The sequence below is a fragment of the Vulpes vulpes genome, chromosome 1 (genome assembly GCF_048418805.1).
Source record: "Vulpes vulpes isolate BD-2025 chromosome 1, VulVul3, whole genome shotgun sequence".
Lineage (NCBI taxonomy): Eukaryota > Metazoa > Chordata > Mammalia > Carnivora > Canidae > Vulpes > Vulpes vulpes.
Genome location: NC_132780.1, coordinates 127,369,491 through 127,396,897, shown reverse-complemented (window position 1 = coordinate 127,396,897; position 27,407 = coordinate 127,369,491). Strand labels below are relative to the sequence as shown.

Sequence of the window (27,407 nt, the reverse complement as noted above, 5' to 3'; positions counted from 1 at the left end):
GATGTGGAAGTCAGGCCCCTGCTCAGCAGAGTCTGCCCCTGCCCACGGCTCACGTGCTCACTCGCTCTCTGCTCCCTCTCTCCCTCAAATAGATAAATAAAATCTTTTTTAAAAAAGAAACTTAAAAAATGTCTTTTAAAAACATAGTTCGTCAAAAGAAAACTATGCTAAGAAGAACATTGATCGAGTAATTGTCAGCTTCGTCAAGTTTGCTCTGGAGGATTCTCTGTCCAAACATTAATCCATTTTTGCTTGATTTGGATTAAATGTGTTAATTCAAATCTCCCCTGGGGGTGAAAATGTCTCACGAATGAGATGGTGTGTCCAAATGGCCGGGTCCAAACATCCCGGGCCCTGCAGGGAGCCTGCAGGCTCTGCCCGTGTCTCTGCCTCTCTCTGTGCCTTTCATGAATAAATAAATAAAATCTTTTTTAAAAAATGTAAATTAAAGCAGGAAAGACTTCAGTTTAGACCCAAAAAACTGAAGGGCAACAAACGTTACCCTGACAACTAGAAAGGCGAAGATCCCGGGGGCAGGTGCCTGAAAGCTCGCGAGGAAGGGCTTGAGCCCGTGCCTCCTCCTACCCTGGTGCTGTTCCCATGGATCTACCACTAGACACTCCCAGTGTTCCCAGCCCTTGTAGGGCCCCAGACCCCTCTGAAATTAGGAACCATTATGCACCCCAGGAAAAATAATACAGATATATTCATGCATGCAAAACTACCCGTTTAATTGCCTGCGTCTTGAGACCCCACATTAGGAACCACTGTTCTACCAACCAGAATGTTTTTCCAACCCAGAACCTTTTTTTCTGAGATTCAAGCACTCAACTGTCTTCTGCAAACCTTTCTGGCAATCCCCCAAGTGCCAGGTAGCCAAAACCGAACTTAAAATCTCCCCGCTAAAACTGCTCCCTCCCCAGACTCCCTACAGAGGACCTGGAACCTTCTTAGTTCATCAGTTGCCTAAGTCTCCAAGACTTGCCATCAGCCTGGACCAGTGGTTCTCAATGCTGGCTAGGAAACTGGATATTCAAGTGGGGGGAAAAATGAACCTTGATCCTTACCTCCCATCATATACAAAAATAAAAATTAAAAAAATAAATAAAATAATAAAATAAAAATTAATTTGAATGTATCATAGACTTAAACAAAAAGCTAAAATTATACAGTTCTAGGAGAAAATCTTTGTGAGGTAGTAAGGTAAGCAAAGACTTCTCACAGCAAAAAACATAAACCACCATGAAAAATTTTTTATAAACTGGGCACATCCATAATTAGAAACTCTGGCTTTTTGCATTTAAGAAAATGCAGAACTAGGGATCCCTGGGTGGCGCAGCGGTTTGGCGCCTGCCTTTGGCTCAGGGCACGATCCTGGAGACCCGGGATCGAATCCCACGTCGGGCTTCCGGTACATGGAGCCTGCTTCTCCCTCTGCCTGTGTCTCTGCCTCTCTCTCTCTCTCTCTCTCTCTGTGACTATCATAAATAAATAAAAATTAAAAAAAAAAATAAAATAAAATAAAATAGTGTAATCAGGGTGCTTGGGTGGGTGGCTCCGGAGGTTAAGAGCTGACTCTTAATTTGGGCTCAGCTCAGGTCTCAGGAGAGAGGGCTGACCTCAGGGTCATGAGGTGGAACCCCGGGTTGGGCTCCCCACTGGGGATGGAGTCTGCTTAGGATTCTCTTTCCCTGTCTCTCTACCCCTCTGCCCCCCACTGCCCCGCCTCACACATACACACACACATACGCACACACACATACACACACTCTTTCTCTAAAAGTAAATTAATAGTATAACCACTTTGAAAAGCAGTTTGACAGTGAAGAGAGCAAGATGGGCCACTCGTGTCAAGCAGAAGCCTGTGTCAAGCAACAGATGCAGGCAGTTACGACACTGCAGCCATGAGCTATCACTGAGCAGCGTCGGCTGACACCCCAAAACTCCTAACAAGCAGAACCAGAGGAGGTCTGCAGGAGCCCAGCACTCATCAAGTCCCTTTAAAAAGGGGAGGATTTTTGCAGCAAACTGTCAGGCTCTTCAGACACGACCCCTCTGCGTCTGACCACTTAAAAAAGACAGCTGCCACCGAGGCCTCCGAGGCCCGATTGATCTCGGGACAGAACTGAGATCCTTCACTGCTTGAACATAGTGCGCAGTTAGCGCCGGGAGCTGACCCGGCCGGGCCGAGGCCTTATCTCAACCGCACGCTCGACTCACTTTGAGTTTGGTTCATTAACCTCCTACACCTCCTGTTATCTTGTTGTGTGGCCTGTCCTGTGTTCTGCTCTGCGTGCTGCGTAAGAAACCAAGTTAGTCACATGGTGAAATGTCATTGAGTTTGGAATCGTGAACCTCCTTTATAATTATGTTAACTTTGCTTTATGGTTGAATAACGCTGACATCGCGGAAAGACCCACTCCTGTGTATGCCTCCACGAGTGCCCAAGACAAGACAGCTTCCTCAAAAGGTAAAAACGCCGTACAACCAAGACCTCCCACCCACTTCCAGGTATTTTACCTAAGAGAAATGGAAACACAGGTCCACAGAAAGACTTTTTTTAAAAAAATATTTATTTATTTATCTATTTAAGAATGAGAGAGAGAACACAAGCAGGGAGGAGGGGCTGAGGGAGAGGGAAAAGCAGATTCTACCCACTGAGCCCGATGCAGGCCTCAATCCCAGGACACTGAGCCAAAAGCAGAGGCTTAACCAGTGGAGCCACTCAGGTACCCCAAAGACTTTTTAAAAGGGATTTATCTGTTTGAGAGAGAGAGAGCGAGCATGCATGAGCAGGAAGAGGGGCAGAGGGAGAGGCAGAGAAGCTGAGTCCCCAGGGGCTTGCCAACTCCGGCCTTGATCTCACAACCCTAAGATCATGACCCTGAGATCATGAGCTGATCTGAAATCGAGAGTCGGATGCCCAACTGTGCCACCAGGTGCCCCCACACAAAGACTTTTATAGGAATATTCAAGGCAGTTTTATTCACTAAATCTCAAAACCAGAAACAGCTCAGATGTCCCACAAGAACCCAAGTGTCCTTTGGGATCCTCGGAGGATACCTCCCACCGGCCGGCTGGGCCTCCCAACCTACCCACCAGTGTCAAGAGGTTTATCCCCACAAGAGGATAAACAGCTTATGGTGGATGGGTACAAACCTATACTACTCCTCAGTGGGAGGAGGGAACCACTGGTACACGCAGCCACGGGGAGGACTCTCAAAAGCAGTGCGCAAAGCGGAGACGCCGGGCACGAAAGACCACGACCTGTATGGTTTTATCTATGTGAAATTCCTGGCAAAACAAAGAACCGTGATAGAAATCAGATGAGTGGCTACCTGAGGCCAGGGAAGAAAGGGTAAAGGGTCGCCTGCGAGGGGCGGGAGGGAACTTTCTGGGGTCTTGGAGCCCTGCTGTAGCTTGAGCTGGGACAGGGGCAGCCTGGGGTTTTCATCTGTCAACAGCTGTAGAACCGTATGCAGTATGTGAAGTTCCTGGTATTTACTGTATGTGCATCAAATCCCAATCAAGCAGGGGTTTTGTTCTATTTTGTGTTTAATGCGACGAGGGCTGCTGTGCGGACTGAAGAGACCCCAGGTGAGGGGCCTCCGCTACAGGCCTTTCCCGCGGGCACCGGCTTTGGAAAAGGAGGGAGGCTCTCCTGCTCTCCTGGGCGCCAGGGCAGCCCTGACCCCCGGGCTGAGGGGAGCCTCCTCCCCAACCGGGGCAGCGCCGCAGCCACCGCGCCCCCCACCGGGCCCACCGCGGAGGCCACCAGGGCAGCCCGCGGTGGGGCGCGCTCCCCGGCGGCCGGCAGGTGGTGCTCGCGCTCCCGCACCCGCTCCTGCACGCTCACCCGCTCCTGCACGCCCACCGCTCCTGCACACGCATCCGCTCCTGCACACGCACCCGCTCCTGCACGCGCACCCGCTCCTGCACGCCCACCGCTCCTGCACGCCCACCGCTCCTGCACGCGCACCCGCACCCACTGCTGCACCCGCACCCGCTCCTGCACGCGCTCCCGCACCCTCTCCTGGACGCGTATCCGGTCCTGCACGCGCTCCCGCACCCACTGCTGCACGCGCACCCGCTCCTGCACGCGCACCCGCTCCTGCACGCCCACCGCTCCTGCACGCGCACCTGCACCCACTGCTGCACGCGCACCCGCTCCTGCACCCGCACCCGCTCCTGCACGCGCTCCCGCACCCACTGCTGCACGCGCTCCCGCTCCTGCACACGCACCCGCTCCTGCACGCGCTCCCGCACCCGCTCCTGCACGCGCACCCGCTCCTGCACGCCCACCGCTCCTGCACGCGCACCCGCACCCACTGCTGCACGCGCACCCGCTCCTGCACGCGCTCCCGCACCCACTGCTGCACGCGCTACCGCTCCTGCACACGCACCCACTCCTGCACGCGCTCCCGCACCCGCTGCTGCACGCGCACCCGCTCCTGCACCTGCACCCGCCCCCGCCCCCACCGAGGACCCGGTGTCCGAGGAGGCTCCCGGGCCCACGATGCCCTCGGCCGGGGCCGGCGGAACGCGGGAGGGGAGCGGCGCCCGCCGCGGGAGTGCGTGCAGGGGGCGGGGCGGGGGCGGCTGCGCGGGGGCGGGGGGTGGCCCGGCCCCCTCTGGCTGCTGCGGCAGGGCGGGCGGAGAGACGCGGCGGCGCCCCTTCCTGCGAGCCGGCCCCGGGCTCAGCCGCTCCCCGCCCGCAGGGACCCAAGGGCTCGCTGTGAAGGACGCAGCGGGCCGGCCTGGAGCGACCTCCACGCAGCGCGGCGCCGGGCGGGGCTGCCGTGCCAAGGCCCGGGGGCCCCCGCCGCCACCCTCCCCGCCGCCGCAGCCCCCGCGGGGACCCGGGGCGCGCCCCGCCCCGCCCCGCCCTGCGCGGAACCGAGTCCCGGCCCCCAGAGCGGCTGCGCGGAGGGCCCGCCGCACCCCTGCTCCCCGGGTCTGCCGGCCGGGCGCACCCCGAGTGCGGGCCTCGCGGGGGCGACGCCGTCAGCGCCGCAGGTGCAGCCCGAGGCCGCCGGTGAGTGGGTCCGGGCGGCTCGGGGGCCTGGCGGGGGGCGCGGGGGGCGGGGAGAGGCTGGGGGGGCTGGGCGCCGGGATGCAGGCCCGGGCCTCCCGCGGGGCCGCCTGGGCGCCTGGGCCTCGGCCGGGCCGCTCCGCTCTGCTCCTGTGCGACGGGAATCAAATGCCGCGGCCCCGGCCCCGGCCCCGGCCCAGCGCGGAGCAGGGCGTCGGGTGGGGGGGGCGCGGCGGGCCGTGGACTCGGCGCACAGTGCTCGCCCGGGCCGCTGCTCCGGGGGGTGGGGCGGGCAGGGTCGAGGCTGCGGGTGCGGGAGGGCGGGGCGGACGCCGACCGTAGGGCAGGACCGCGGGGCAGGACTGCAGGCGGCCCCGGCCGGAAGGAGGGGAAGCGCCGCCGCCGCGGCAGGTGCGCCCAGGGGAGCCCCCGGGCCGGGCCGTCCTACGCGGAGATGCCTCGGGCCCTGCCCCTGCCCCTGCCCCTGCCCCTGCCCCTGCCCCTGCGCGGCTCCGCTCCAGCAGCCCCGCCCTGCGCCCTCCGCACCTGCTCCATCCCCGGAGGCGGAGGCGCAGAAGGGCCAGCCTGGGGCCGCCTCCCTCCCCGTCAGGACGGAGTTTAAGTTTGAAGGGACAGACATTCCTTGGAGGAAGCCCCCGCACGAGGCGCCCCGGCCGTGACCCCAGGCCCACCCTGCCTGCCCCCCTGGAGACGCCAGCCCAGCCCACCCCCATCTCCCCCATTTCCCCCATCTCCCCATCTCCCCCATTTCCCCCATATCCCCATCTCCCCCATTTCCCCCATATCCCCATCTCCCCCATTTCCCCCATATCCCCATCCCCCCATCTCCCCATCTACCCCATCCGCCATCTCCCCATCCCCCACCTACCCCATCCCCCCACCCCCATCTACCCCATCCCCCACCCCCATCTCCCCACCCCACATCTACCCCATCCCCCATCTACTCCATCCTCCATCTACCCATCACCCCATCCCCCATCTCCCCCATTTCCAACTCCTCATCCCCCATCTCCCCCATCTCTCCATCCCCCACCCCCACCCCCCATCCCCCATCTCCCCATCCCCCATCCCCACCCTGGGGCCGGCTGCCCAGCTGTGGCCGTGGGGCTGGGCCTCCACGCAGGTGGCCCGTGTGCTCCCTCCTGAGCACGCAGGAGCCGCCCCCGTATCCCAATTGGGCTTAGGTGAGTAGTTGCCACCCCCCCGCAGGTGGCCCCTCCCCCTCGCACACCTGGACTGGAGGTCCAGCCCCGCGCCGGCCCCCCTTGGGTCTTTCTTGAGAACCTCCTGTGAAGTCCAATGCCCTGTTAGGTTGTCACCTCCTCAGGGGAACCTCCGACTCTGTCGTTGACCCTGGACTCAGAGTAGCCCCAACAGGTGACCTAGAGGGGCTGAGATAGATAGGAACGGATCCCAGACAGAGTTGGGGTGGGGGTGCGGATCTCAACCCGACCAGGCTGAGAAGCTCTCAGAAGGCGCCAGGGGTGGGTGCCCGCGAAGCCCCCAGGGTTCTGTAGAAGTGAGACTGCTGAGGACTTCTAGGGATCTCAGCGGCTGAAACACAATAAATAACGAGAGAAACCGTTAGGTTTGTTTGTCACGTTGTCTTCACAACAGCTAACTTCATCTTACAGATCGAGTGCTCTTTTGCCACGAGCAAGTGACAGCAAGGATTTGAAGCGGCGCCAAAGAGGGTTTCAACCCTTATGTGAGAAGCGCATCCAGCAAAGGAAGCAGCATGAGCAAAGACGCTGTGGTGAGAAGAGGGTGGGGAAAGACTAATGTGTCTGGAGGCCAAGTTCTACAGGCACAGAGGTGAGGGTGGGGCGGGTGAGGACCGGCGGGCCTCAGGGTGGACGTGGTCCTCAGGGTGGGAGGGTGGGAGAGGGGCTGACCCCCCCCCCCCACTGGGAGAGAAATGAATGCTGGGCTCTGGCTGCAGCAGGAGGGCGGATGCAGTTAGGGGAGGGAAAGGACAGCTGGGTGCCATCTACTCTAGATCTTGTCTCCATATTTTCCTTATTATGCATTCACAGAAAATGATTCCCTTCTGTATGACACGTGGGGGTAAAATGGGAAGAGGCTGTTTGCAGCTAAAGGCAACCAACCCTGGGGTTCCAGCCACCTGCGGTCCCTGCACAGCCAGCCCTGGGGCCGAGGAATCTCAGGTAGCATATACTCCAGTCACAACGGACCCAGCTTGGGACAGGAGAGGACCAAGCACAAGAGGTGGATTTAAGAAATGCGTAGAGGGGTGCCTGACTGGCTCCTTTGGCACAGCATGCGACTCTTCATTGTGGGTTCATGGATTTAGTGAGTTCGAGCCCCACCTTGGGTGTAGAGATTACTTTAAAAAAAAAAAAAGGGGATCCCTGGGTGGCGCAGTGGTTTAGCGCCTGTCTTTGGCCCAGGGCGCGATCCTGGAGACCCGGGATCGAATCCCACATCGGGCTCCCGGTGCATGGAGCCTGCTTCTCCCTCTGCCTGTGTCTCTGCCTCTCTCTCTCTCTGTGTGACTATCATAAATAAAAAAAAAAAAAAAAAAAAAAAATTAAAAAAAAAAAAAAAAAAAAAAGGGATCCCTGGGTGGCGCAGTGGTTTAGCGCCTGTCTTTGGCCCAGGGCGCGATCCTGGAGACCCGGGATCGAATCCCACATCGGGCTCCCGGTGCATGGAGCCTGCTTCTCCCTCTGCCTGTGTCTCTGCCTCTCTCTCTCTCTGTGTGACTATCATAAATAAATAAAAAAAAAAAATTAAAAAAATAAAAATAAAAATAAAAAATAAAAAAAAAAAAGGGAAAGAAAGAAAAAAAAAGTGATTAGAAAGCAAAGTTAGTATAATTTAGTGAAGGGGTGAAGAAGGAAGAAGACTCCTGGATTTCTGGACCGAATAGTCAGACAAACTGTCATTCGCCCACTGCTGCAGGGGATGTGGGGGGCAGGGCTGGTTCATGGGAAAGTGAGGAGTTCTGTTTGGCTGCCCTGTGTTTGAGGTGGGTGCAAAAGCCCCCACAGACAGTGGCTCAGGGCTCTGGAGTCAAACAGACTGGGTCCGACTCCTACATTCATCAACCTACTAGTTCTATCACCTTGGGCAAAAAGCTTGACCTCTTTAAACCTGTTAGTTCATCTATCAAATAGGAATAGGAATAGAATTTTAGGGTTGTTATAAAATGAGACAATGTACAGTGTCTGGAACACAGTAAGTCTCTAAAAATGGCAACCCTATTATTGTTGTTATTATCTATTATCAGTAAATCTGCAGCTCAGAGAAAAAGCAATGTCAGAAAGTCATCAAATGGAAACTGAATCCATGAGACTAAATGAGATGACCCAGGAAGTGTGTAGATGCTGAGCAGGGTGAAAGTTGAAGACCAGGAGCACCGACATTTCAGAAGTAGGCAGAGGAAGAGGAACCTAAAAGTAAATGGTTAGAGAAGAAGGAGGGAAGCCACCAGAAGCTGGTGTCATGGAAGCCACAAGCAGGAGCCACACAGCTCACCCTGTCTTACTTCCTCCTTCCTAGCAGAACATCATGTTTTTAGGGGTAAACACCCTCTGGATTCTGTGCATCTCATAGGAGGCAGCCCGCAGCCCCAGCCCCAAACCAGGAGGTCAGTGGCCACTGATAATCCCAGTGCCCTTGCCAGTGACTGCGGGTGTATGACGGCGTATTTGATCCCTTTCTGGCCAACAGGACTTGATGGAAAGTCTATTGAGGGACTTCTGGAAAAGATTTCTTTGATTAAAAAAAGAAAAAAGATGCCCGTGAAAATCAAAGCCACAATGAGATACCACTTCACACTCACTAGGATGACTAGAATCAAAAAGCCAGATAACATCAAAGGCCGGCCAGGATGTGGAGAATTCAGAACCCTTATACACTGCTAGTGGGATCGTAAAAAGGAACAGCTACTTGGAAAACAATCTTGCAGTTCCTCAAACGATTAAATGTAGACCCAGCAATTCTACTCCTAGGTCTACGCCCAGGAAAATGAAAAAATTATGTCCCACAGAAACTTAGACACAAATGTTTGTGGTAGCACTATGCGAAATAGCCACAAGGCGGAAACATCTCGAATGTTCATCAGCAGATGAATGGATACACTAGGGATCCCTGGGTGGTGCAGCGGTTTGGCGCCTGCCTTTGGCCCAGGGCGCGATCCTGGAGACTCGGGATCGAATCCCACATCAGGCTCCCAGTGCATGGAGCCTGCTTCTCCATCTGCCTATGTCTCTGCCTCTCTCTCTTACTGTGTGCCTATCATAAATAAATAAAAAAAATAAAATTAAAAAAAAATGGATACACAAAATGTGGTACATCCATGCAATGGACTTGTATTTGGCCATAATAACTAATAAGAACTGATACAGTCTATAACATGAATGAACTTTGAAAACATTATTTTTTTTAAGATTTTATTTATTTTATTCATGAGAGACACAGAGAGAGGCAGAGACATAGGCAGGGGGAGAAGCAGGCTCCATGCAGGGAGCCTGATGCGGGACTCGATCCCTGGACTCCACGGTCATGCCTGGAGCCGAAGGCAGGCGCTCAACCCACTGAGCCACCCAGGTGCCCCAGAAAACATTATTTTAAGCAAGATAAGCTAACTACAAAAGGCCTCGTGCTGGATGATTCTATTCATATCAAAGTCCGCAACAGAAAAATCTAAACAGAGAAAGTAGATTAGTGGTTGCTTAGGGCTGCGATGGTGGCAGGAGGATGGGAGATGATGAAGTAAGGGGTATGTGTTTCGTTCTTGAGGGATCAAAATGATCTAGAATTGACAGGGGTGATGGTTGCATATATCTGTGAATATACTAAGAACTATTGAACACTTTCTTTTTAAGATTTTATTTATTTGAGAGAGAGAGAGAGGAGAGAGACAAGCAGACTCTGTGCTGAGCAGATGCGGGGCGCGATCCCATGACGCTAAGATTATGACCTGAGTCAAAGGCTTAACTGACCAAACCACCCAGGCAGCCCTGAATTGAATACTGTAAATGAATGAGTTCTTTGTTAATTATGTCTCAATAAAACTGTTTAAAAAGGAGCAACCAAAAAGGTGAGTGACCTAGAAATAAACTCTTCCATCCCGAGGACTGCAAGGAATCCTGAAGCTAATGGAATCTGGGTGCTGGTGAGGGAATCTCCCCTGAGAATGTATAACCACGGGCCTGCCCTCGTAGAGATTTTCAGCCTGAATTCACATGGCGAGGCGCCACCTCCCCTAAAAACAAAAAAACGAAAACCCAAAAACCTGCAGCCAATAATATGATCAAAACTGGCCCCAGACTTTTGATGCCCCCAGGCCCCTGACAGAAGCAAGTGTGAATCCCTGTCGGTGGAATTCAGAAAGTTGCCTTCATCACTGGCCTCAAATCATTCCCACAGGTTATGTCCAAGGAATACATAAAATAATTTGGTAAATATAGAAGAAAACAAGGCACCATGAGTGAGAACCAGCAGAAGCAAGACAGCAGATTCAAACCTAAAAACACTTTAGATGTTGGAATGATCAGATCTCCGATACCAAATAAGTGTGCTTAATGCACTATAATGAAAGGGGCTTGAGAATATGACACAAGAGCAACAACTGTGGAAAAAATCGAACAACTCATAGGAAAGAAAAACATAAAATTGAAATGTAAAATTCAATAGAAAGGTTTAAAAAAGAACAAAAAGATTTTGGGACGCCTGGGGGGGCTCAGTGGTTGAGCATCTACCTTTGGCTCAGGTTGTGATCCTGGAGACCCGGGATCGAGTCCCGCATCGGCCTCCCCACAGGGAGCCCGCTTCTCCCTCTGCCTGTGTCTCTGCTTCTCTCTCTCTTTCTCTCTCTCTCTCTCTCTCTCTCTCTCTTTCTGTCTCTCGTGGATAAATGAATAAAACCTTTAAAAAAGAGAGAAGAGATAATATTTGGAAAAAATGATGGAAGATTATTTTCTATAGTTGGAAAAGGACCGTTGTCCACGTAGTCAGGAAGCCAAAAAAAAAAGTTTCCAAATGGGCTAAAAAGAAATGCCACCCAGAATCCTAACATAATGAAACCACAGAACATAGCGTATTAAATATTATGGTAGTGGCCCCTGCTGGCAGCCCTGGGGTGCCCCGGCCCCAGAGGAGCTGCTATGGAAAGGCGACGCCAAGAAGACAGAGAAGGAGCGAGAGAAGGAAGATGACAAGGAGCTGGATGAGGCCATCAGAGAGACTGTGGGGACCTACAGATGTTCTCAGAGAGGGGCCCATCTACAGCTGGAGCCACTTTTAATCTGTCATCGTGGCCCAACGATTGTACAGATTTTCTAGGGCAGCCTTGTGGGTTGGGACCACTTCCTGCGCGATCCCAGTTCTCCCTGTTGTCCTGGAGCCGGAGAAGTCCCAAGTGGAGTAGCAGCAGCTACAGCAGTGGCCAATACTTTGTAGTCCTGACCTAGGGTTCTCAGGAGGCAGGCCGGAGCGTCTACCTTCACTTCCTGGAAAGATCTAGATTGTTACTGCTCTGTGACTTGTCTTGGTGGGACAAGTCTGAAAATTCAACAGCATTTGAACTTCTCGTTATTTAGATTTTTTTTCAACTTCAGCACGTTGATCTATCTACACCTGGGGGTGATAATTCTCCCCAGTGTCCCACGGAGCCCCCCAACTTGCAGCTGTGCCCTCCATGCTGTCCCGTTTCTTCTGTCCTCACTTTGATACCAGAGTGCAGCAATGCAGACGGTTACTCCAGCGCTGGCCATCCCGCCTCCTTCCCTAAGTAACTCGTGACGGGAAGATCTAACTATCCCAGGGTGGCACAGGAACTGATGCCGTTGGGAAGGGTGTCCCTCTGGCCACTTTTGTTTTCAAGCATGGAGACATTGGGAAGGGACATGCACACAATATGAAATATGTAATGTGGGCAGCCCGGGTGGCTCGGCGGTTTGGCGTGGCCTTCGGCCCAGGGCCTGATCCTGGGGTCCCGGGATCGAGTCCCACGTCGGGCTCCCTGCATGGAGCCTGCTTCTCCCTCTGCCTGTGTCTCTGCCTCTCTCTCTGTGTGTCTCTCATGAATAAATAAATAAAATCTTTTTAAAAATGAAATACATAATGCATCACAGCTGTAGTTGTAAAGCAGCCGCTGTGAATTTCTATGTTGGAAAGGAGGGAAAGGCTGGCAGGATGGGAACTGTGGCGGACAGAGCAGGAGCTCATTTTCTCTGCCCATTTTGGCTATTAGAGACCTGTGTGTGTGTCTAAAACAGAAAAAAAGAGGCTTCTGGGTGGCTTAGTTGTGTGTCTGCCTTTGGCTCAGCTTGCAATCTTGGGGTCCTGGGGTCGAGCCCTACATTGGGCTCCCTGCTCAGTGGGGAGTCAGCTTCTCCCTCTCCTGTTCCTCCTGCTTGTGTGTGCTCTCTGTCAGATAAATAAATAAAAATTTAAAAGTTTAAAAATTTTTAAATAAAGTCTGGATCCAAAAAATTAAATTCTTCAACCATAGAGCATTAGTCAAAGAAGAAATTAGAATGGAATTTTTCCTTTTTTTTTTTTTTTTTTTTGAATGGAATTTTTCCAACCAGGGTCCTTGGGCTCTTCAAGCAATACAAATTTACTAGAGGCCAAAGGGAAGTTCCAGTCAAGGGGGCTCATGCTCCAGCACCAGGGAGACAGCACGAAGGAAAGTATTCCTTATGCTAGCTCTCCAAACAAAACCAGGGAAAGTCTTTACTTATTTTTTTATTTTTAAAAATATTTTATTTATTTATTTTGAGAGAGAGAGAGTGCGCACTGAGCCTGCTGTAGGACTTGATTCCGGGACCCTGGAATCATGACCTAAGCTGAAGGCAGACACTTAACTGACCGAGGCACCCAGGTGCCTCCCAGGGAAGGTTGTTAAAGAGATTGTGGCTGGGAAGGAGTGACGTCTGAATATGCAGGGTGGAGAGAGATGCAGAAAGTCATGTGTGCAGACGTGATGGGCAGGACATGCTTCCTTATGTGTTGCATGTCTCATTAGTATGTTAAATCTGTGCCCCTAGGAGTGGTTTTAGTATTATAATGAGGGGAAAGGTGAGTGATAGGCCAGCGCTGGGGTCCACCCTGGCACAGACTAGTTTGAGTCCTTCCTTTGGTGAGCATCCTGCTTCCGCATTCCTGCAAGATATGCTGCTACTCAAGAGACATATGGTTTCAGCTCACAAGGAACACTGGATTTCCTGGTCAGGATTGAGGGAACCCCAACCCAGTCCCTGCTCTGTCACAGAATTAGAAAACATTTATAACCAAAGGTGATGAAAATATTATATAGCATAACTTGTGGGACACAGTTAATACAGTGTTTAAAGAAAAATGTAGGGCAGCCCGGGTGGCTCAGCAGTTTAGCTCTGCCTTCGGCCCAGGGCCTGATCCTGGGGTCCCGGGATCGAGTTCCACGTCGGGCTCCCTGCATGGAGCCTGCTTCTCCTTCTGCCTGTGTCTCTGCCTCTCTCTGTGTGTCTCTCATGAATAAATTTAAAAAAAAAAAGTCTTTTTTAAAAATAAATTTTAAAAATAAAAAATTTAAAAAATAAAAATGTATAACCTTAAATATTTCTCATAGAAAATGGGCTCAAAAATTAATGAGCTCAAAAATAAAGGCTCAAAATTAATGAACTAAGTGTCCATAAGAAAAAGTTGGAAATAAAACAGCAAAATAATTTTTCCAAGAAAGTAAACAGAAGGAAAAAAAATAAAGATAAGAAAAATTAATTAAAAGGAGATGAAACAGAAAAAAGATGAACAAAGCCAGAAGTCAATTTTTCAATTAAAGATTCATAAAATTGACAAAATGCTGGTGGAAAGGATCAAGAAACAAAAAGAAAGCATAAGAAACCAACATTATAGGAATAGAAATGAGTTGAGAATGCAAACCACAAGTTGGAAAAGGATTTTGCCATGTAGGAATATAGAAAGAATTCCTACACAGAGTAAGAAAAAATGATCAGAGGAAATTCCACAGAAGAAACAAAACTGTTCCACCAACATCTGCAAAGGTGTTCGGCTACATCAGTGATCAGAGAAACACATGTAAAAAACCCACAAGATTCACAAAATCAAAATGGTAGAGCGTCCCAAGCATAAAGGAGCGTATGGAGCCGTGGGCACTGAGCCATCTGCTGGCTGGCAGGACCTTTGCAGAACAGCTGGACATTGTGTAATGAGGTTGGAGGGATGCACACCCAAGACCCAGGGATTCCATTTCTAGGAATGTACTTCAGGGACCTGTTGTGTAAGAATGTTTGTAGCAGCATTCGCAGGAAAAGAAGGATTTGTCGACGCCTGGAGATGCCCTGGCCGATAAACAACAGTAAGAAGGACGCCTAGATTGTGGTGTAGTCATCCAGTGCCGACCACAGAGCACCCAAGAGGGCCTGCAGCTACGGGACCAGCAGGAAAGCCATTAACAGACTCTTGAGTAAAAGAAACAAGCCACGGGTAAGTTACATGAAGAATCATCCCATCCAGCTAAAATTCAAACACAGAGGGGCGCCCGGGTGGCACAGGCGGTTAAGCGTCCGACTCTTGGTTGAAGCTCAGGTCCTGATCTCGGGTCTTGAGATCAAGCCCCGAGTCGGGCTCCACACTCAGCGTGGAAGTCTGCTTGAGACTCCCTCTCCCTCTGCCCCTCCCCCTACTCTCTCTCCCTCTCTCAAATAAATCTTTTTTTTTTTTTAAAGATTTTATTTGTTTATTCATGAGAGAGACAGAGGCAGAGACACAGACAGAGGGAGAAGCAGGCTCCATGAAGGGAGCCTGACATGGGACTCAATCTCAGGACCCCAGGATCACACCCTGGGCCGAAGGCAGGCTCCAAACCACTGAGCCACCCAGGGATCCCCTCAAATAAATCTTTCTAAAGTGTACATTTAATTTTTTTTAAGATTTTATTCTTAAAAAAATAAATAAATAAATAAATAAATAAAGATTTTATTCTTAAGTAATCTCTACACCCAGTGTAGGGCTCACACTCACAACCCTGAGATCAAGAGTCACATGCTCTATCAACTGAGCCAGCCAGGAGCCCCTCGAAATCTCTTTAAAAAAAATCATAAATAAAATTGAAATACAGCCATAAACCCTGAATTGTTTAGGGCATGTTGGTCCGTTTTTGTTGGACCCTGGCTCACGGGTGCCAACGTGTCCCGGTGGACGCCCCAGAGACTCAGACCCCAGACAGGCAGATGCAACAAGCAAGAGGGTTTATTGAACGTTTGCGCAAACGGGTCCTCCGCCTCCGAGGTGGCAGAGCCCGGATTGGCAATTTTAAAGGCAAAAACCCACGGGAGTAGCATAGCATTCGGGTTATGACATGATTGATTTCTTTGAAGGTCAACACGACCATGTTCAGGGACTTTTCCAGTCAGGGCGAGGGGGGGGATAGTTTTCTTATCTCGGAAAAACAGAATGTTTTTGTTGCTTGAATTCATGGGAGGCGCCTGGATGGGCTGCCTCAGGGTTAGGCCTGGTCCCACTCACGGGGGCGGGGGTGTGGGGTTTCTTCATTTTTTGTGTCAACTTGCCTAAGCGATGATCCCCAGCTGATCGAACACTAAGCTGAATGTTGCCGTGAAGGTATTTTGTAGAAAGTGCACAATCAGGTGACTTTAAATACAGGAGGTTATTCCAGATAATCTATGTAGGCCTCATGGGATCGGTTGAAGGGACTTTAGAATGAACCAAGGTGTTCCTGAATTAGAAACTGCCCTCCGTGGAGGCCGCCTCCCATCCTGCCCCAGAGTGGCCTGCCCTTCCTAAATGCCCTTTAGGTTTCAGATTTGCGTAGCCAGCCCCCCAAATGCATAAGCCAATTCTTTCAACAAATCTTAGTGCATATCTCCTACTGGTTCTCTTCCTCTGGCTGAACCCTGACTCTTACAGATTTTGTTCCTGCAAATGGTTCTAGAGGAACAGGATCTCATGGGTTTTCTGAATAGGGGTTCTGGGTTTTCTGGAACCCTAGACGGATTAGATCTGAAGGCACTAATGACTCTATTTCAAGTGGGAAGGGGGGCACTGGGAGTGCATGGTGTGCTGTGGCATTAGAGGGCCCCCAGGCAAGGCTCTGGGTGACCATGTACATGGTGCCTTTGCTGGGCTTCAAATCCCCAGCTCAAGGTCCTCATAGAATGACCTCTGTGTGCCCTCAAAGAGACCCTTATCTCCTCTTACTTGCAGGGCTGAAATTGCTGAAAACCAAACCCACACTCTCATCCTGCTAGATTACAATGCACTTTGAATTCCAGCCTGGAAGGAAAATTAAAGTGAGGGCATGTAACCAGGCTGAGGGGTGCAAGCGTCCCTGGCTCCGGGGCTCCCAACAGACCGGTTCAGCCACTCACTGCTGACAAAATCCAAAGAATCCAAAGACAGAGAGACAAGTGGTGGTGAAACAAGAAAGGAATTTATTTCACGGAGGCCAGCAGCGGGAAGACACTGGACTGACGCTGTGGGTACGTGCAGGTGGGCAGGAAAAGTCAGGTCGATCATTGTTTCGGGGACAGTCACTAAGGGTCTTGCTGGCTCAGGACAGTCCTTCTTGCTTGAAAGGGTAGGAAGGTTTGATTCCCATTAAGGGACGCTTTGCCCACAGGGCCTTTTGCCTGAGTTAAGAGATAGGCTGGAAAGAAGAATTAATTAGTTATGGGGTACAGACTAAGGTCAAAATGGAGGAGATTGAAGTTCTCTTTTAGGCATTGCTTGGGAAGGAACGGGTCCTTGTTTGACCTCATCTTACCTCGATTTTTTTTCTAAAGATTTTATTTATTTATTCATGAGGGAGAGAGAGGGAAGCAGAGACACAGGCAGAGGGAGAAGCAGGCTCCCTGTGGGGAACTTGATGGGGGACCCAGGACCCAGGACCCCGGGGTCCAGCCCTGAGCCCAAGGCAGACTCATCCGCTGAGGGCCCCCCCTTCCCGCCCCGGCATCCCTCGAGGTGTTTACTAAGTATCAGGAGGCTCCTTGTCCGCATCTGCTGGAATCCTATCCTGTTGCTTTATGCTCTCATCCCCTCTGCTACGACCTATTCCACTGGAGGACAATAGCTGTTAAGATCAGGTTTTAAGGGCCGCCTGGGGGAGCTCAGTGGTTTAGCACCTGCCTTCGGCCCAGGGCGCGATCCTGGAGACCCGGGATCGAATCCCACGTCGGGTTCCGGGTGCGTGGAGCCTGCTTCTCCCTCTGCCTGTGTCTCTGCCTCTCTCTCTCTCACTGTGTGCCTATCATAAATAAATAAAAATTAAAAAAATAAAATAGCAAAGTCAGGAGCAAACAGTCACCATCTGTGTTCTTGGGGGAGAGTCGGACTGTGTTCCTGTTCACCGGAGATGATAGGGAAGTCCTGATGTCTGACACCTAGGTCCGTCGGGCAGCAGGCTCCGATTCCTACAGATCTTAGGTCGGGGGCGTAAGAATCCCCACCAGGGGAAAGTGTCTCATGTGCTCAGGCTTCTATTTCAAAATACCACAGACTGGGGGGTGGGGGGTGGGGCTTATAAACAAGAGACATTGATTCCTCACAGTTCTGAAGGCTGAGAAGTCCAAAGTCAAGGTGCCGGCATGGTGAGGGCCCTCTTCCTCCCACTGTGTCCTCACGTGGTGGAAGGGGTGAGGGACTTCTGTGGGGTCTCTTTTATAAAAGCACTAATAAAGTGCTCCCAGAGGCCTCCCAGAGGCCTCCCCTTTCTGACTCCATCACATTGGTCATTAGGATTTCAGCCGATGAATGGGGTAGGACACAAACGTTCCGACCATAGCACTCAGTTCTCAGGACCTTCCAAAGGGAAATTTCAGGGTGTGTGAAGGTTGGAGGGAGTGACTGGCAACAGTGGGGTCAAACGTAGTTTATTTTTGCAGGGAAATGGGTGGAATGCGTTGAGGATCCAAAGTTCTTAGAAGGGCAAGAGACAGGCTACCGTGCTTGCCCTGGGCAGGAACTGGTGAGCAGGGTGGGGCTGTGAGACCCGTATTTGGAGGCCACCCTAAACCCTATGTGCAGATGTCATATTCAGACACTTAGCAAATATGGTTAGCAGTAACCAGGTCACTCAACAGAGGCCTCAGTTGTAAAATGTAAAATTTTACTCCTATATGTAAAATGGAGATAGGAAGACCCACTGCCCCAGACTGTAGAAAGGATGAAATGAGATATGCACGAGACGCTCCTGCTGCCTCGTGGGCCCATTTTGTGTTCGTATAGACAACTGGACATATTATAATTTACCTATAACAACTAACCGGGATGCCTGGGTGGCTCAGTAGATGAGCATCTGGCTTTGGCTCAGGGTCCTGGGATCGAGTCCCGCATCGGGCTCCCTGCAGGGAGCCTGCTTCTTCCTCTGCCTGTGTCTCTGCTTCTCTCTCTGTGTTTCTCGTGAATAAGTAAATAAAATCTTAAAAAAGCAAAAACAAAAGCAACTAAGCAATGCTATTCTCAGCAGATGCAGGTCTGTGGAACCAGAACAGCATCTGAGGCGACCGAGAAGCCGTTGGAGGCACCTGGCACAGGGTCTCGGCCACAGCTGGATCTGAAGATGGCCCTCAGGGTGCTGTGGGGCAGCCTGGGCCTGCTCCGCCTGGTGTGGTGTCTCCTTCCACAGACGGGCTACGTGCACCCGGATGAGTTCTTCCAGTCACCTGAGGTCATGGCAGGTAAGGCCCGTGTGCCGTTGGGATAAGTTGCAGCAAAGCCTGGGTGGTTGCCGTTTGGAGAGTCAGCGGGGAGGGGGGAACCACGCCTGTGTGGCTGAGCAGTAAATCGGTGAGCCTCTCCGGAATGAGAACTCGCCCATGGGGATTTCACATCTCCTTCCTGACCTGTGACATTGACCCTCTGGATGGGACGAATGAAATGCCAGCCTCTTTGGTGTTTTGCTGCTTGGACCAACAGTGCTGGCTGTTCAGAGTGGAAGCTGCTTTGTACTTCTCAGCAAAGAGATTTTAGAGTCGGGCCTCCTGAGTGCTTGGGGACACGTACACACGGCTGTGGCCTGAGGTACTGAAATTTGTCTTCTCTAGGTTCGTCTGAGAGCTGAGGGAATCCAGGCCTGGAATGCTCACTGGTTAGAATTATCTGCCGAAGGGCATTGGATACAGCCTGAGGGTGGTTGCCAGGGGCTGTGAGGCTTTTCAGATGCTGTGGGCACTTGGCTTCCTCCTCATGGTTCAAGATGGCTGCGCTAGCTCCAGCCATCAAGTGTAAAACCAAGTCTTTCCAGCCACTGGAGAGGTGATGGGCGTGAGCCCTACACCCAGCACAGGGCTCAAACTTACAACCCCAAGATCAAGAGTCACATGCTCCTCCAACTGAGCCAGCCGGATGCCCCTTTAAGGGCATATTTTGAATGTCATATACTTTTTGCTCATTTCCATCCAGTTGGTCAGAATATATTACGTGGACACACCCAGCTGCAAAGGAAGCTGAGAAATAGTCTTTATGGGTGACCAAATGCCCAACTAAATAAATGAAGGAAGGAAGGAAGCGATGGATACTGGGGAGACAGACACGCAGCTGGCTCTGCCATAGGGCTCACAGCTGGGTTTGTTTCTTCAGGTGAAAGTTTTTTTTTTTTTTTAAAGATTTATTTTTATTTATTTATGATAGACATAGAGAGAGAGAGAGAGGCAGAGACACAGGCAGAGGGAGAAGCAGGCTCCATGCAGGGAGCCTGACACGGAACTTGATCCCGGGACTCCAGGATCACGCCCTGGGCCAAAGGCAGGCGCGAAACCGCTGAGCCACCCAGGGACCCCTCCCCCCCCTTTTTTTTTTTAGGTGAAAGGTTTTTAACCTGAGCCAGTAAAAAAAAAAAGCAGCGAGACTGATCTGACCTTGATTTTGTTTCCCTTTCACCTTATTTTTTAGATTTATTTATTTATTCATTCATTCATTCATTCAATCAATCAATCATTCATTCATTTCAGAGATAGAGGGTTGAGGGGGAGGGGCAGAGGGAGAGGGAGCCCCAATCTCCAGCAGACTCCCCACTGAAGGCAGAGCCAGAGCTGGGCTCCATCCCCGGACCCTGAGATCATGACCTGAGCCGAAGCCAAGAGTCGGGTGCTTCACTGAGCCACCAGGCGTCCCTCCCTTTCACCTCCTGACATAGAGAAAATGGCCAAGAGGGCGTGGGGGTACACGGGAGAGTAAAGAGCCCCAGGCAGGGGGCAGGGCTCCAAGCCTGAGGTGTGGGGCTGGAGCTGAGATGGCAGAACTTAAGAGCCCGATGTCCGCCCCCTGCACACCCCTGCCCCCGCCTGCCCCTCAGAGCTCTGACACTGCGGCCCCAGGCACAGGCCGGCCCAGGCTTTTCACTGCGTGACGACCGCCTGAGTGCATCCTTCTAAGCATCCCACGGGCCACAGAGACACCACAGCCGCTTCTGATCGTGACCGCCATCGCTCGTTCCCTTCCCTGGTCTCACTTGCGTGTCCTGGACGACAGCCACCATCACAGGGATGGGTTTTCGACCCTGACTGTGACTCTGCCTCTGCTCTAGCACCCCAAGGAGAGGACTGGAGCCTCCCCCTGCCACTCCCCACACCTGGCCCAGGGCACACTGTCCCCTGACGTCCCGGGCGCCGTCCCTCCTGGCCTTGGAAGGCCTGAGCTTCCCTACACTCGGTCCCATCGCTGCTAACCGAGCACGTCCGTAATCCAGAAGGCAGGTACGGGCGCTCGCTCAGGCCACATCCCAGGCTCGAACTCGAGGCCTGGGCGGCGCCGAGCACCCGTCGGGAGGCCACGGGAACGGTGCCGCAGGGCCCGGCCCTCCCTGCAGCTGGGGGCCTGGGGGCCTCCCGCGTCCCGGCCGGGCCCCTCGCTCCCTGAGCCAGCAGCACGCTCAGGCCCTCGGGGTTGGGGTCCCGGGTGTCCTCCCTGCCACCAGCTGGGCTCGGGCGGCGGCATCGGGCCCTGGGTCCCTCCCGAGGCGCAGCTCACCGAGCAGGAGGGCCCATCGCCCTCGGGCCCAGGGACCGGCGGGCAGGCCGGGGGGACGCGGCCGCTGCGCCCGGCTCACTGCGCTTCTCCGTCCACAGAGGACATCCTGGGCGTGGAGGCGGCGCGGCCCTGGGAGTTCCAGGCCGCCAGCTCCTGCCGCTCGCCGCTGCTCCCGCTGCTGACCTCGGGCTGCGCCTTCTGGCTGCTCCGGCTCTGGGGCCGCTGGGGGCTGGGGCCCGGCGCGGCCAGCGGCTACGCGCTGCTGGTGGGCCCGCGGCTCCTGCTCACCGGCCTCTCCTTCGGCCTGGACCTGGCCGTGTACCACCTGGCCCCGCACTGGGGGGCGGAGCGCTGGCGCGCCCTGGTCCTGCTGGCCGGGTCCTACGTCACCCTGGTCTTCTACACAAGGACCTTCTCCAACGCCATCGAGGGACTGTTCTTTGCGGGGCTGCTGGTCCTGGTGTCCCCGCGCGTGGCTTGGAGCCCCGCACCCCGGCAGCCTGCCCCGGGCCCGCGGTGGTGCGGCTGGCTTCTCGGGGGCGTCGTGGCTGCTGGCTTCTTCAACCGGCCCACGTTTCTGGCCTTTGCTCTGGTCCCGCTCTTCCTCTGGAGCATTTGTAGCGCCACCAGCCCTGGCTTCAAGTCACCGATGAAGGAAGCCCTGGTGCTGCTCCCAGGGGCCACCCTCGTGGCAGCCGTGTTTGTGGCCGTGGACAGCTGGTACTTCTCCAGTCCATCCAGAGCCAGCGCCCTCGTTCTTACACCTGCCAACTTCCTGTACTACAACCTGGATCCTCAAAACCTGGCGAGGCATGGCACACACATGCGGCTCACTCACCTGGCAGTCAATGGTTTCCTGCTGTTCGGGATGCTGCATGCCTGGGCCCTGCAGGCGGCGTGGCAGCAGCTGCAAGCCAGCCTCCAGGCCTTTGCACAGGCGGGCTTCCTGAGGGCTCCGGGGGGCTGGGGCCTGCTGTCTAGCCCCAGGCCCTGCCTCCTGCTCCTCTACTTCACGCCTCTGGCCCTGCTGTCTGCCTTTAGCCACCAGGAGGCCCGGTTCCTGATCCCCCTCCTTGTCCCCCTGGTCCTACTTTGTAGTCCACAGACCCAACCTGTGCCCTGCAAGGGCACTCTGGTCCTCTTCAATGTCCTGGGTGCCCTCCTCTTTGGCTGCCTGCACCAGGGGGGCCTAGTGCCTGGCCTAGGGCACCTGGAGCAGGTGGTCCATGCACCTGCACTCCCAAGCAGGCCCACCCACTACACACTGCTCTTCACACACACCTACATGCCCCCCCGGCACCTTCTCCACCTCCCGGGCCTGGGCTCGTCCGTAGAGGTGGTGGACATGGGTGGGACCGAGGACTGGGTCCTGTGCCGTGCCCTGAACAACCTCACCAGACAGCCAGCCTGCCAGGTGGCCGGTGGGCCGTGGCTCTGCCGCCTTTTTGTGGTGACCCCTGGCACCACCAGGCCTGCCACAGAGAAGTGCCACTTCCCTCTCAAGAGTGAGACACTCCTGTTTCCCCACCTGACCCTGGAAGACCCTCCAGCCCTGTCCTCTCTGCTGAGCGGGGCTTGGAGGGACCATCTCAGCCTTCACATCTTGGAACTGGGGGCGAAGCCTGACAATGTGACAGAAAAGCCACTGGCCAAGATTCAGCCGTAGGGGAAGGTGCCACTCCACCTCTGTGGGTAGCTGGGCTGGGACACAGCCCTGACTCTCTTCCTTTCCTTTCCCTTCCAGAATTCCCACTACTGCCTCTCCTGTGCATAGGCTTTGGCTGCTCTGCCTTCTGGGTAAGCTGTGACCCTTTCCCCCTAAAGACCAAAGATCTGAGCAGTCACAACCCTGACGAACCCGTGGCCCGTGCCCGGTGGCCATGCCCGGTGGCCAGTCCGTGCCTGCCCCGCCCTTTCCAGCCGCCGTGATGTTCCGAGGTGTAACAGCAGCTGTCATGGAGGGAGATCGCTACTGGCGGTCCCGGATGACCTCCCTCAGTCCTCAGGAGGCCTTACCTCTTGCCACCCGACAACCCCCTGGCGTCCTGGGTGGCCGGGAGGGCGCGGCCCAAGAGGTGCAGCGAGGTGGCTCTGAGGCCTGGGCCTGGGAGCGAGGAAGGCTCTTCCCCTCCTGAGCCTCAGTGCCTAAGAGCAGCGGCCAGGGCCTGGCGGCTAGCGCTTGGTCCCCCGTGTCGCCGTGCGCCGTCACCCGGCCCTCCTGCTCCTGGCCCGGGTGCGGGCCGGTTCTGCACCTCGCCGCTGACCTCGGCCTCCGAGCTCAGGGGCCACCGGGGTCGGGCCGGGAGGAGGCAGGAGGCGCTTCGGCGTAGCGGGCGGCCTGGGCCCCGACACCCGCTCCCCCTCGGGGCGCACGGCTGGTCGCCAGCCTCCCTCCACGGGCTGAGAGCGAGCCCGCTGAACCCGCTGCCCCCGGTGGGCACCGGCTCCGGACGGGACGGGCTGTCGCCTGACGCTGCCCGGGCTCCCCAGCCTCAAGTCTCCCCGCTCCAGAGATTAAGGGGCCCCAGGCACTGCAGTCCTGAGCTGGGGACGACAGCCCTGCTCCCGCCGCTCGGGTGGGCCCAGCTCCAAGGCCGGCCCTGCCGCTCCGGCCGCGCTCAGCTTGCTGCCTCCTGGCGACTCCAACCCCGAGCAACAGGACCGGCAGCAGTATGTTGGTAAACGGTTAGCACCCTGCTCTCTGGGGCAGAAACCCCCATCTGTAGCTCTGGCTGATTGCCGCGGCCTAAATGCTCCCGCCCTGGCTGATGTCAAGCAGCCAAAGTGACGTCACTGACCTCCAAGTTGGGAAGAAATGCCAAGAGCTGCTCCCAGGAGCCAGCAGGGGTTGGCCCAGGGCGCCGGGGGGCTCAGGTGGTTAGGTGCCTGCCTTTGGCTCCGGTCATGATCGCCGGGTCCTGGGATTGAGCCCCACATCAGGCTCTCCGCTCAGCGGGGAGTCTGCTGCCCCTTCTTCCTCTGCCCTTACCCGTGCTCGTGCACGCGCTCTAACTAATAAATAAAATCTTTTGAAAAATTCTATAGCACTCATGTCAATTCATTTCTCTCGTGCTTTGTTTCTATGAACGCTCTAATTTGTCTTCCTGTCCCTAGTGCTTAGCATCATCTCTGGCGTACAGTAAGCACTTACTGTCTTCTGCCGCCAAGTGCCGTCTTGCAGACTCCCCAGACTCTGCATGGAGCCTGCTTCTCCCTCTGCCTGTGTCTCTGCCTCTCTCTTGAATAAATAAAATATTAAAAAAAAAAAAAAAAAAACCGACCAGGTTGTCCAGGAGCTTCATTGCTCCCTGTGCCGCTTCCCTTCTTGCCCCTGCCAGTCTGGAAAAAGACCTACAGGTAAGCGTGCTTCCCCGTGTGGAGGGTGGGGAGTCAGGCTGGGGACTGCTGACACTCTGCAGCTCTGAGCCCCAAAGACCAGCGGGTGGGATGGAGACCAGGGCGGCAGGAAGGCCAGGATCGGCCAGAGGCCTCTGGCTCCTCACTGGCTGCCCCCAAGGAGAATCCAGAGTTGCCTCTGCTCTGGGAGGAGTATCTGGCCTTTGCCAGAGCAGGGAGGGGGTAAGATGCCAAACCAGGACTTTGGTCATTAGAAACGGTGGGGCTTCCGGCCTTGCAGGCTGATGCGGTATCAGAGCATAAGAACGAACGTTAGGAAGGTTTTGTTTTGTTTTGTTTTGTTTTTAAGATTTTATTTATTTATGCATGAGAGACACAGGCAGAGGGAGGAGCAGGCTCCATGCAGGGAGTCCGACGTGGGGCTTGATCCTGGGTCCCCAAGGTCACGCGCTGGGCAGCAGGGGGCACTGAACCGCTGAGCCACCCGGACTGTCATTTTCTTTCATTTTTTAAGACTGTATTTATGTGCTCCTGAGACACCGAGAGGGGCAGCGACGCAGGCCAGGGGGGAGTGGGCTGTACGCGGGGCCCCGACGCGGGGCTCGATCCCGGATCCCGGATGCACGAGCCGAGCGAAGGCGGGCGTCCGGGTCGGCGGGCTCCACGGTGTCCTCGACGGTGCACGGAGGCGGGGGCGGAGGCCTCGCGGGCGGTCCTGGCGGGGCCGGGGCCGGGGCGCAGCGCTGTCCGCTGAGGGCGCACGTGCCGCGGCCCGGCAGGTGCGCGGCGTCCTTCGCGCGAGCCCCGGGGGCGGCTCAGGGCGGGGCGTCCGGGCCCCTGCGGCTCCGCGGCGGCGACCCCGGGCGCTCCCGCAGGCCGCGGCGCAGCTCCTGGGTGAAGGCGTCTCGGAAGCGGGCGGCGCGGCGGCCGAGGGAGCCCGCGGGCCCGGCCGCCAGGGCTCGGAGGCGCCGGGCCGCGTCCTGGCCGCGCAGCTGGGCCCGCAGGAGCGCGAAGGCCGTGAGCTGCGCCGCGCGCCGGATGGGCCTCGACTCCGACAGACGCTCCACCAGCCGCGGGCTGTGCAGCAGGGCGGCCAGCAGCCGCCGCAGGACCATGGCGGGGCGGCCCGGACCCCGCAGCGCGCCGCTCTCGCTTCCGGCCGGCGCCGCACGCCGCCGGACCGCGCCCCCCGCGTGACGGCGCTGCCGCTCCGGGATTGGGCCGCGCTCCCGCCGCTTCCGCTTCCGCCTCCGCGCACTTCCGTTTCCGCCACGGCCGCCTCGGCGTTCCGGAGCGGCGGCGTCTGCGGCGGCCCTCCGCACGATGTCCGGCGGCCTCCTGAAGGCGCTGCGCAGCGACTCCTACGTGGAGCTGAGCCAGTACCGGGACCAGCACTTCCGGGTGAGGGAGGCCGGGCGTCGGCTTCTCTGCCCTCGTTCTCCGTTCTTCGGCCTGAGGAGACGCGAGGCGGGGCCGCGGCTGACGGGGCGTCGGGCTTGGCGGGGGGGGCCTCGTGTCGCGGTGGGCGATGCGGCCCGACGGACGGCGGCCCGGCCTGGCTGCTGGGGCCCCGCGGACGGCCTGCGCCTGCGGCGTGTGGGCGGCGGCGAGGACGCCTGGGAGACGCTTGCGCTGGGACAGGAGGCGCGCGCGGACGGTGGCTGTGTGGGGCGTTCGCGGCCGGCGGCGCGGGCGAAAGGACGTGGGGGCGCCGCCTGCAGCCCGGGGCGTGACTCCCGGGTCACGGATCCAGTCCCGCGTCGGGCCCCCCGCGGGGAGCCTGCTTCTCCCTCCGCCTGGGGCTCTGCCTCTCTCTGTGTCTCTCAGGAATAAGTAAATAAATCAGTCTTTAAAAAATATATGCACGTAATTTATTAAGGTAGCTTTTTTGTGAAGATTTTATTTGGGAAACAGCACAAGCGGGGGAGGGCAGAGGGAGAGCGAGAGGCAGGCTCCCCGCTGAGCAGGGGCCCCAAGAGACCCCGGATTGTGACCTGAGGCCGCCGTTTTCCAAACGCGTCCGTAAGCCCAGCGGGGCTTTCACCTGGATCACTTGCTGCAGTTGTCGCCACGTTAGGAAGTCACGCATCACGACCATGTTGAGTTTCAGGCATCTTAGGAGAGTGAAACCAAAGGGTTTCAGCTGTTATTCACCCGCGCAGTCCAAGGCCCGTAGCGGTATTTAGATGGGAGTACCCCCCCCCCCCCAAGGGACGCCGAGTTCCCGGGAGACGCCCCCAGGGACCTGGGCCACAGTCGTCTTCAGCGATGGGCTGTCTGTCTGGATTACGCGCTTGTGTGGGAAAAGTGGAAGGAAAGAGAAGAGGCCTCCTGGTAACTCTCGTAAATCATTAGCAGCAGCGATATAAATAAGGTGAATCTACTTTACGCGTTGTCTCATTGCAAAGTCGTGAAAACTTGTTTTTAATGTAGAATGACTCTTGCCCCGTGGGCTTGTTAAGGAACTACGGGACTGGGCATAAGGCTGGCTTGGGGGTGGTGGTGGGGTGAGACCGAGTTGGGCTTCCAGCTGCAACGACTGAGTAGCTGTATGACCTTGAACAAGCTGCTTAACTGTTGTCCTAGGTGTAAAATAAGGTTAGTAAATTAGGACCCAACTCATTCACTTTTTTTTTTTTTTTTAAGATTTTATCTATTTATTCATGAGAGACACACAGGCCGAGGGAGAAGCAGGCTTCCTGCCCAGGACTCCTGGGAGGAGGATCATGCCCTGGGCGGAAGGCAGGAGCTAAACCGCTGAGCCCCCCAAGGATCTCCAAATGCAATTTCATACATGGAACGTGGCTCCTTGATTATCCCTAGAGGAAGATATATCTATTTCTTGTGTATGAGATCTTTTATGCTCATACTTTTAAAGATATTTATGTATTTATTTATTTATTTGAGAGAGAGCACCAGCAGGGGGAAGGGGCAGGAGATGGAGAAGCAGGCTCCCCACTGAGCAGGGAGGCTGACATGGGGCCACATCCCAGAACCCTGAGATCACAACCTGAGTCAGAGGCAGACACTTAACCAA

At 55.1% G+C, this 27,407-nt stretch overlaps 3 protein-coding genes across 18 annotated transcripts in view; 2 read left to right on the top strand and 1 right to left on the bottom strand.

The window, feature by feature from the left end:
• Positions 1-4,836: 4,836 nt before the first annotated feature.
• Positions 4,837-24,053, top strand: PIGZ (phosphatidylinositol glycan anchor biosynthesis class Z). Of its 13 annotated transcripts, XM_072726104.1 has the most exons (6): positions 4,913-5,035; positions 6,688-6,809; positions 7,090-7,221; positions 16,250-16,524; positions 18,513-18,723; positions 21,112-24,053. In XM_072726104.1, exons 5-6 carry the CDS (start codon positions 18,513-18,515, stop codon positions 22,677-22,679), a joined length of 1,779 nt encoding a protein of 592 aa, XP_072582205.1. In that variant the 5' UTR covers positions 4,913-5,035; positions 6,688-6,809; positions 7,090-7,221; positions 16,250-16,524; the 3' UTR covers positions 22,680-24,053. The 13 variants fall into 13 exon arrangements, with proteins under 13 accessions (XP_072582154.1, XP_072582137.1, XP_072582146.1 ...); XM_072726036.1 differs by lacking the exon at positions 16,250-16,524 and having other exon boundaries at positions 4,898-5,035; XM_072726114.1 differs by lacking the exon at positions 7,090-7,221 and having other exon boundaries at positions 4,983-5,035.
• An 812-nt stretch (positions 24,054-24,865) lies between these two features.
• NCBP2AS2 (NCBP2 antisense 2 (head to head)) lies at positions 24,866-25,485 on the bottom strand. The gene has a single exon (XM_072726153.1). The coding sequence runs from the start codon at positions 25,483-25,485 to the stop codon at positions 25,186-25,188; it is 300 nt and encodes a 99-aa protein (XP_072582254.1). The 3' UTR covers positions 24,866-25,185.
• Positions 25,326-27,407, top strand: part of NCBP2 (nuclear cap binding protein subunit 2) — a 33,139-nt gene continuing 31,057 nt past the window's right edge. For 3 of the 4 annotated variants that reach the window (XM_025990284.2, XM_025990285.2, XM_025990283.2), the window contains exon 1: positions 25,326-25,771. In XM_025990284.2, coding sequence (XP_025846069.1) covers positions 25,694-25,771 — 78 coding nt within the window. In that variant the 5' untranslated portion in view covers positions 25,326-25,693. Of the gene's footprint in view, positions 25,772-26,581; positions 26,745-27,407 lie in introns of those variants that run through there. The other variant, XM_072726147.1, reaches the window with a different exon arrangement.

Coding starts and splice junctions, on each gene's coding strand:
- PIGZ (XM_072726036.1), top strand. Junction 7,222..18,512: donor CTGGGGCCGAGGAATCTCAG/GTAGCATATACT, acceptor TATTCTCAGCAG/ATGCAGGTCTGTGGAACCAG. Junction 18,724..21,111: donor GTCACCTGAGGTCATGGCAG/GTAAGGCCCGTG, acceptor CTCCGTCCACAG/AGGACATCCTGGGCGTGGAG.
- NCBP2AS2 (XM_072726153.1), bottom strand. CDS start 25,485: ATGGTCCTGCGGCGGCTGCTGGCCGCCCTGCTGCACAGCCCGCGGCTG.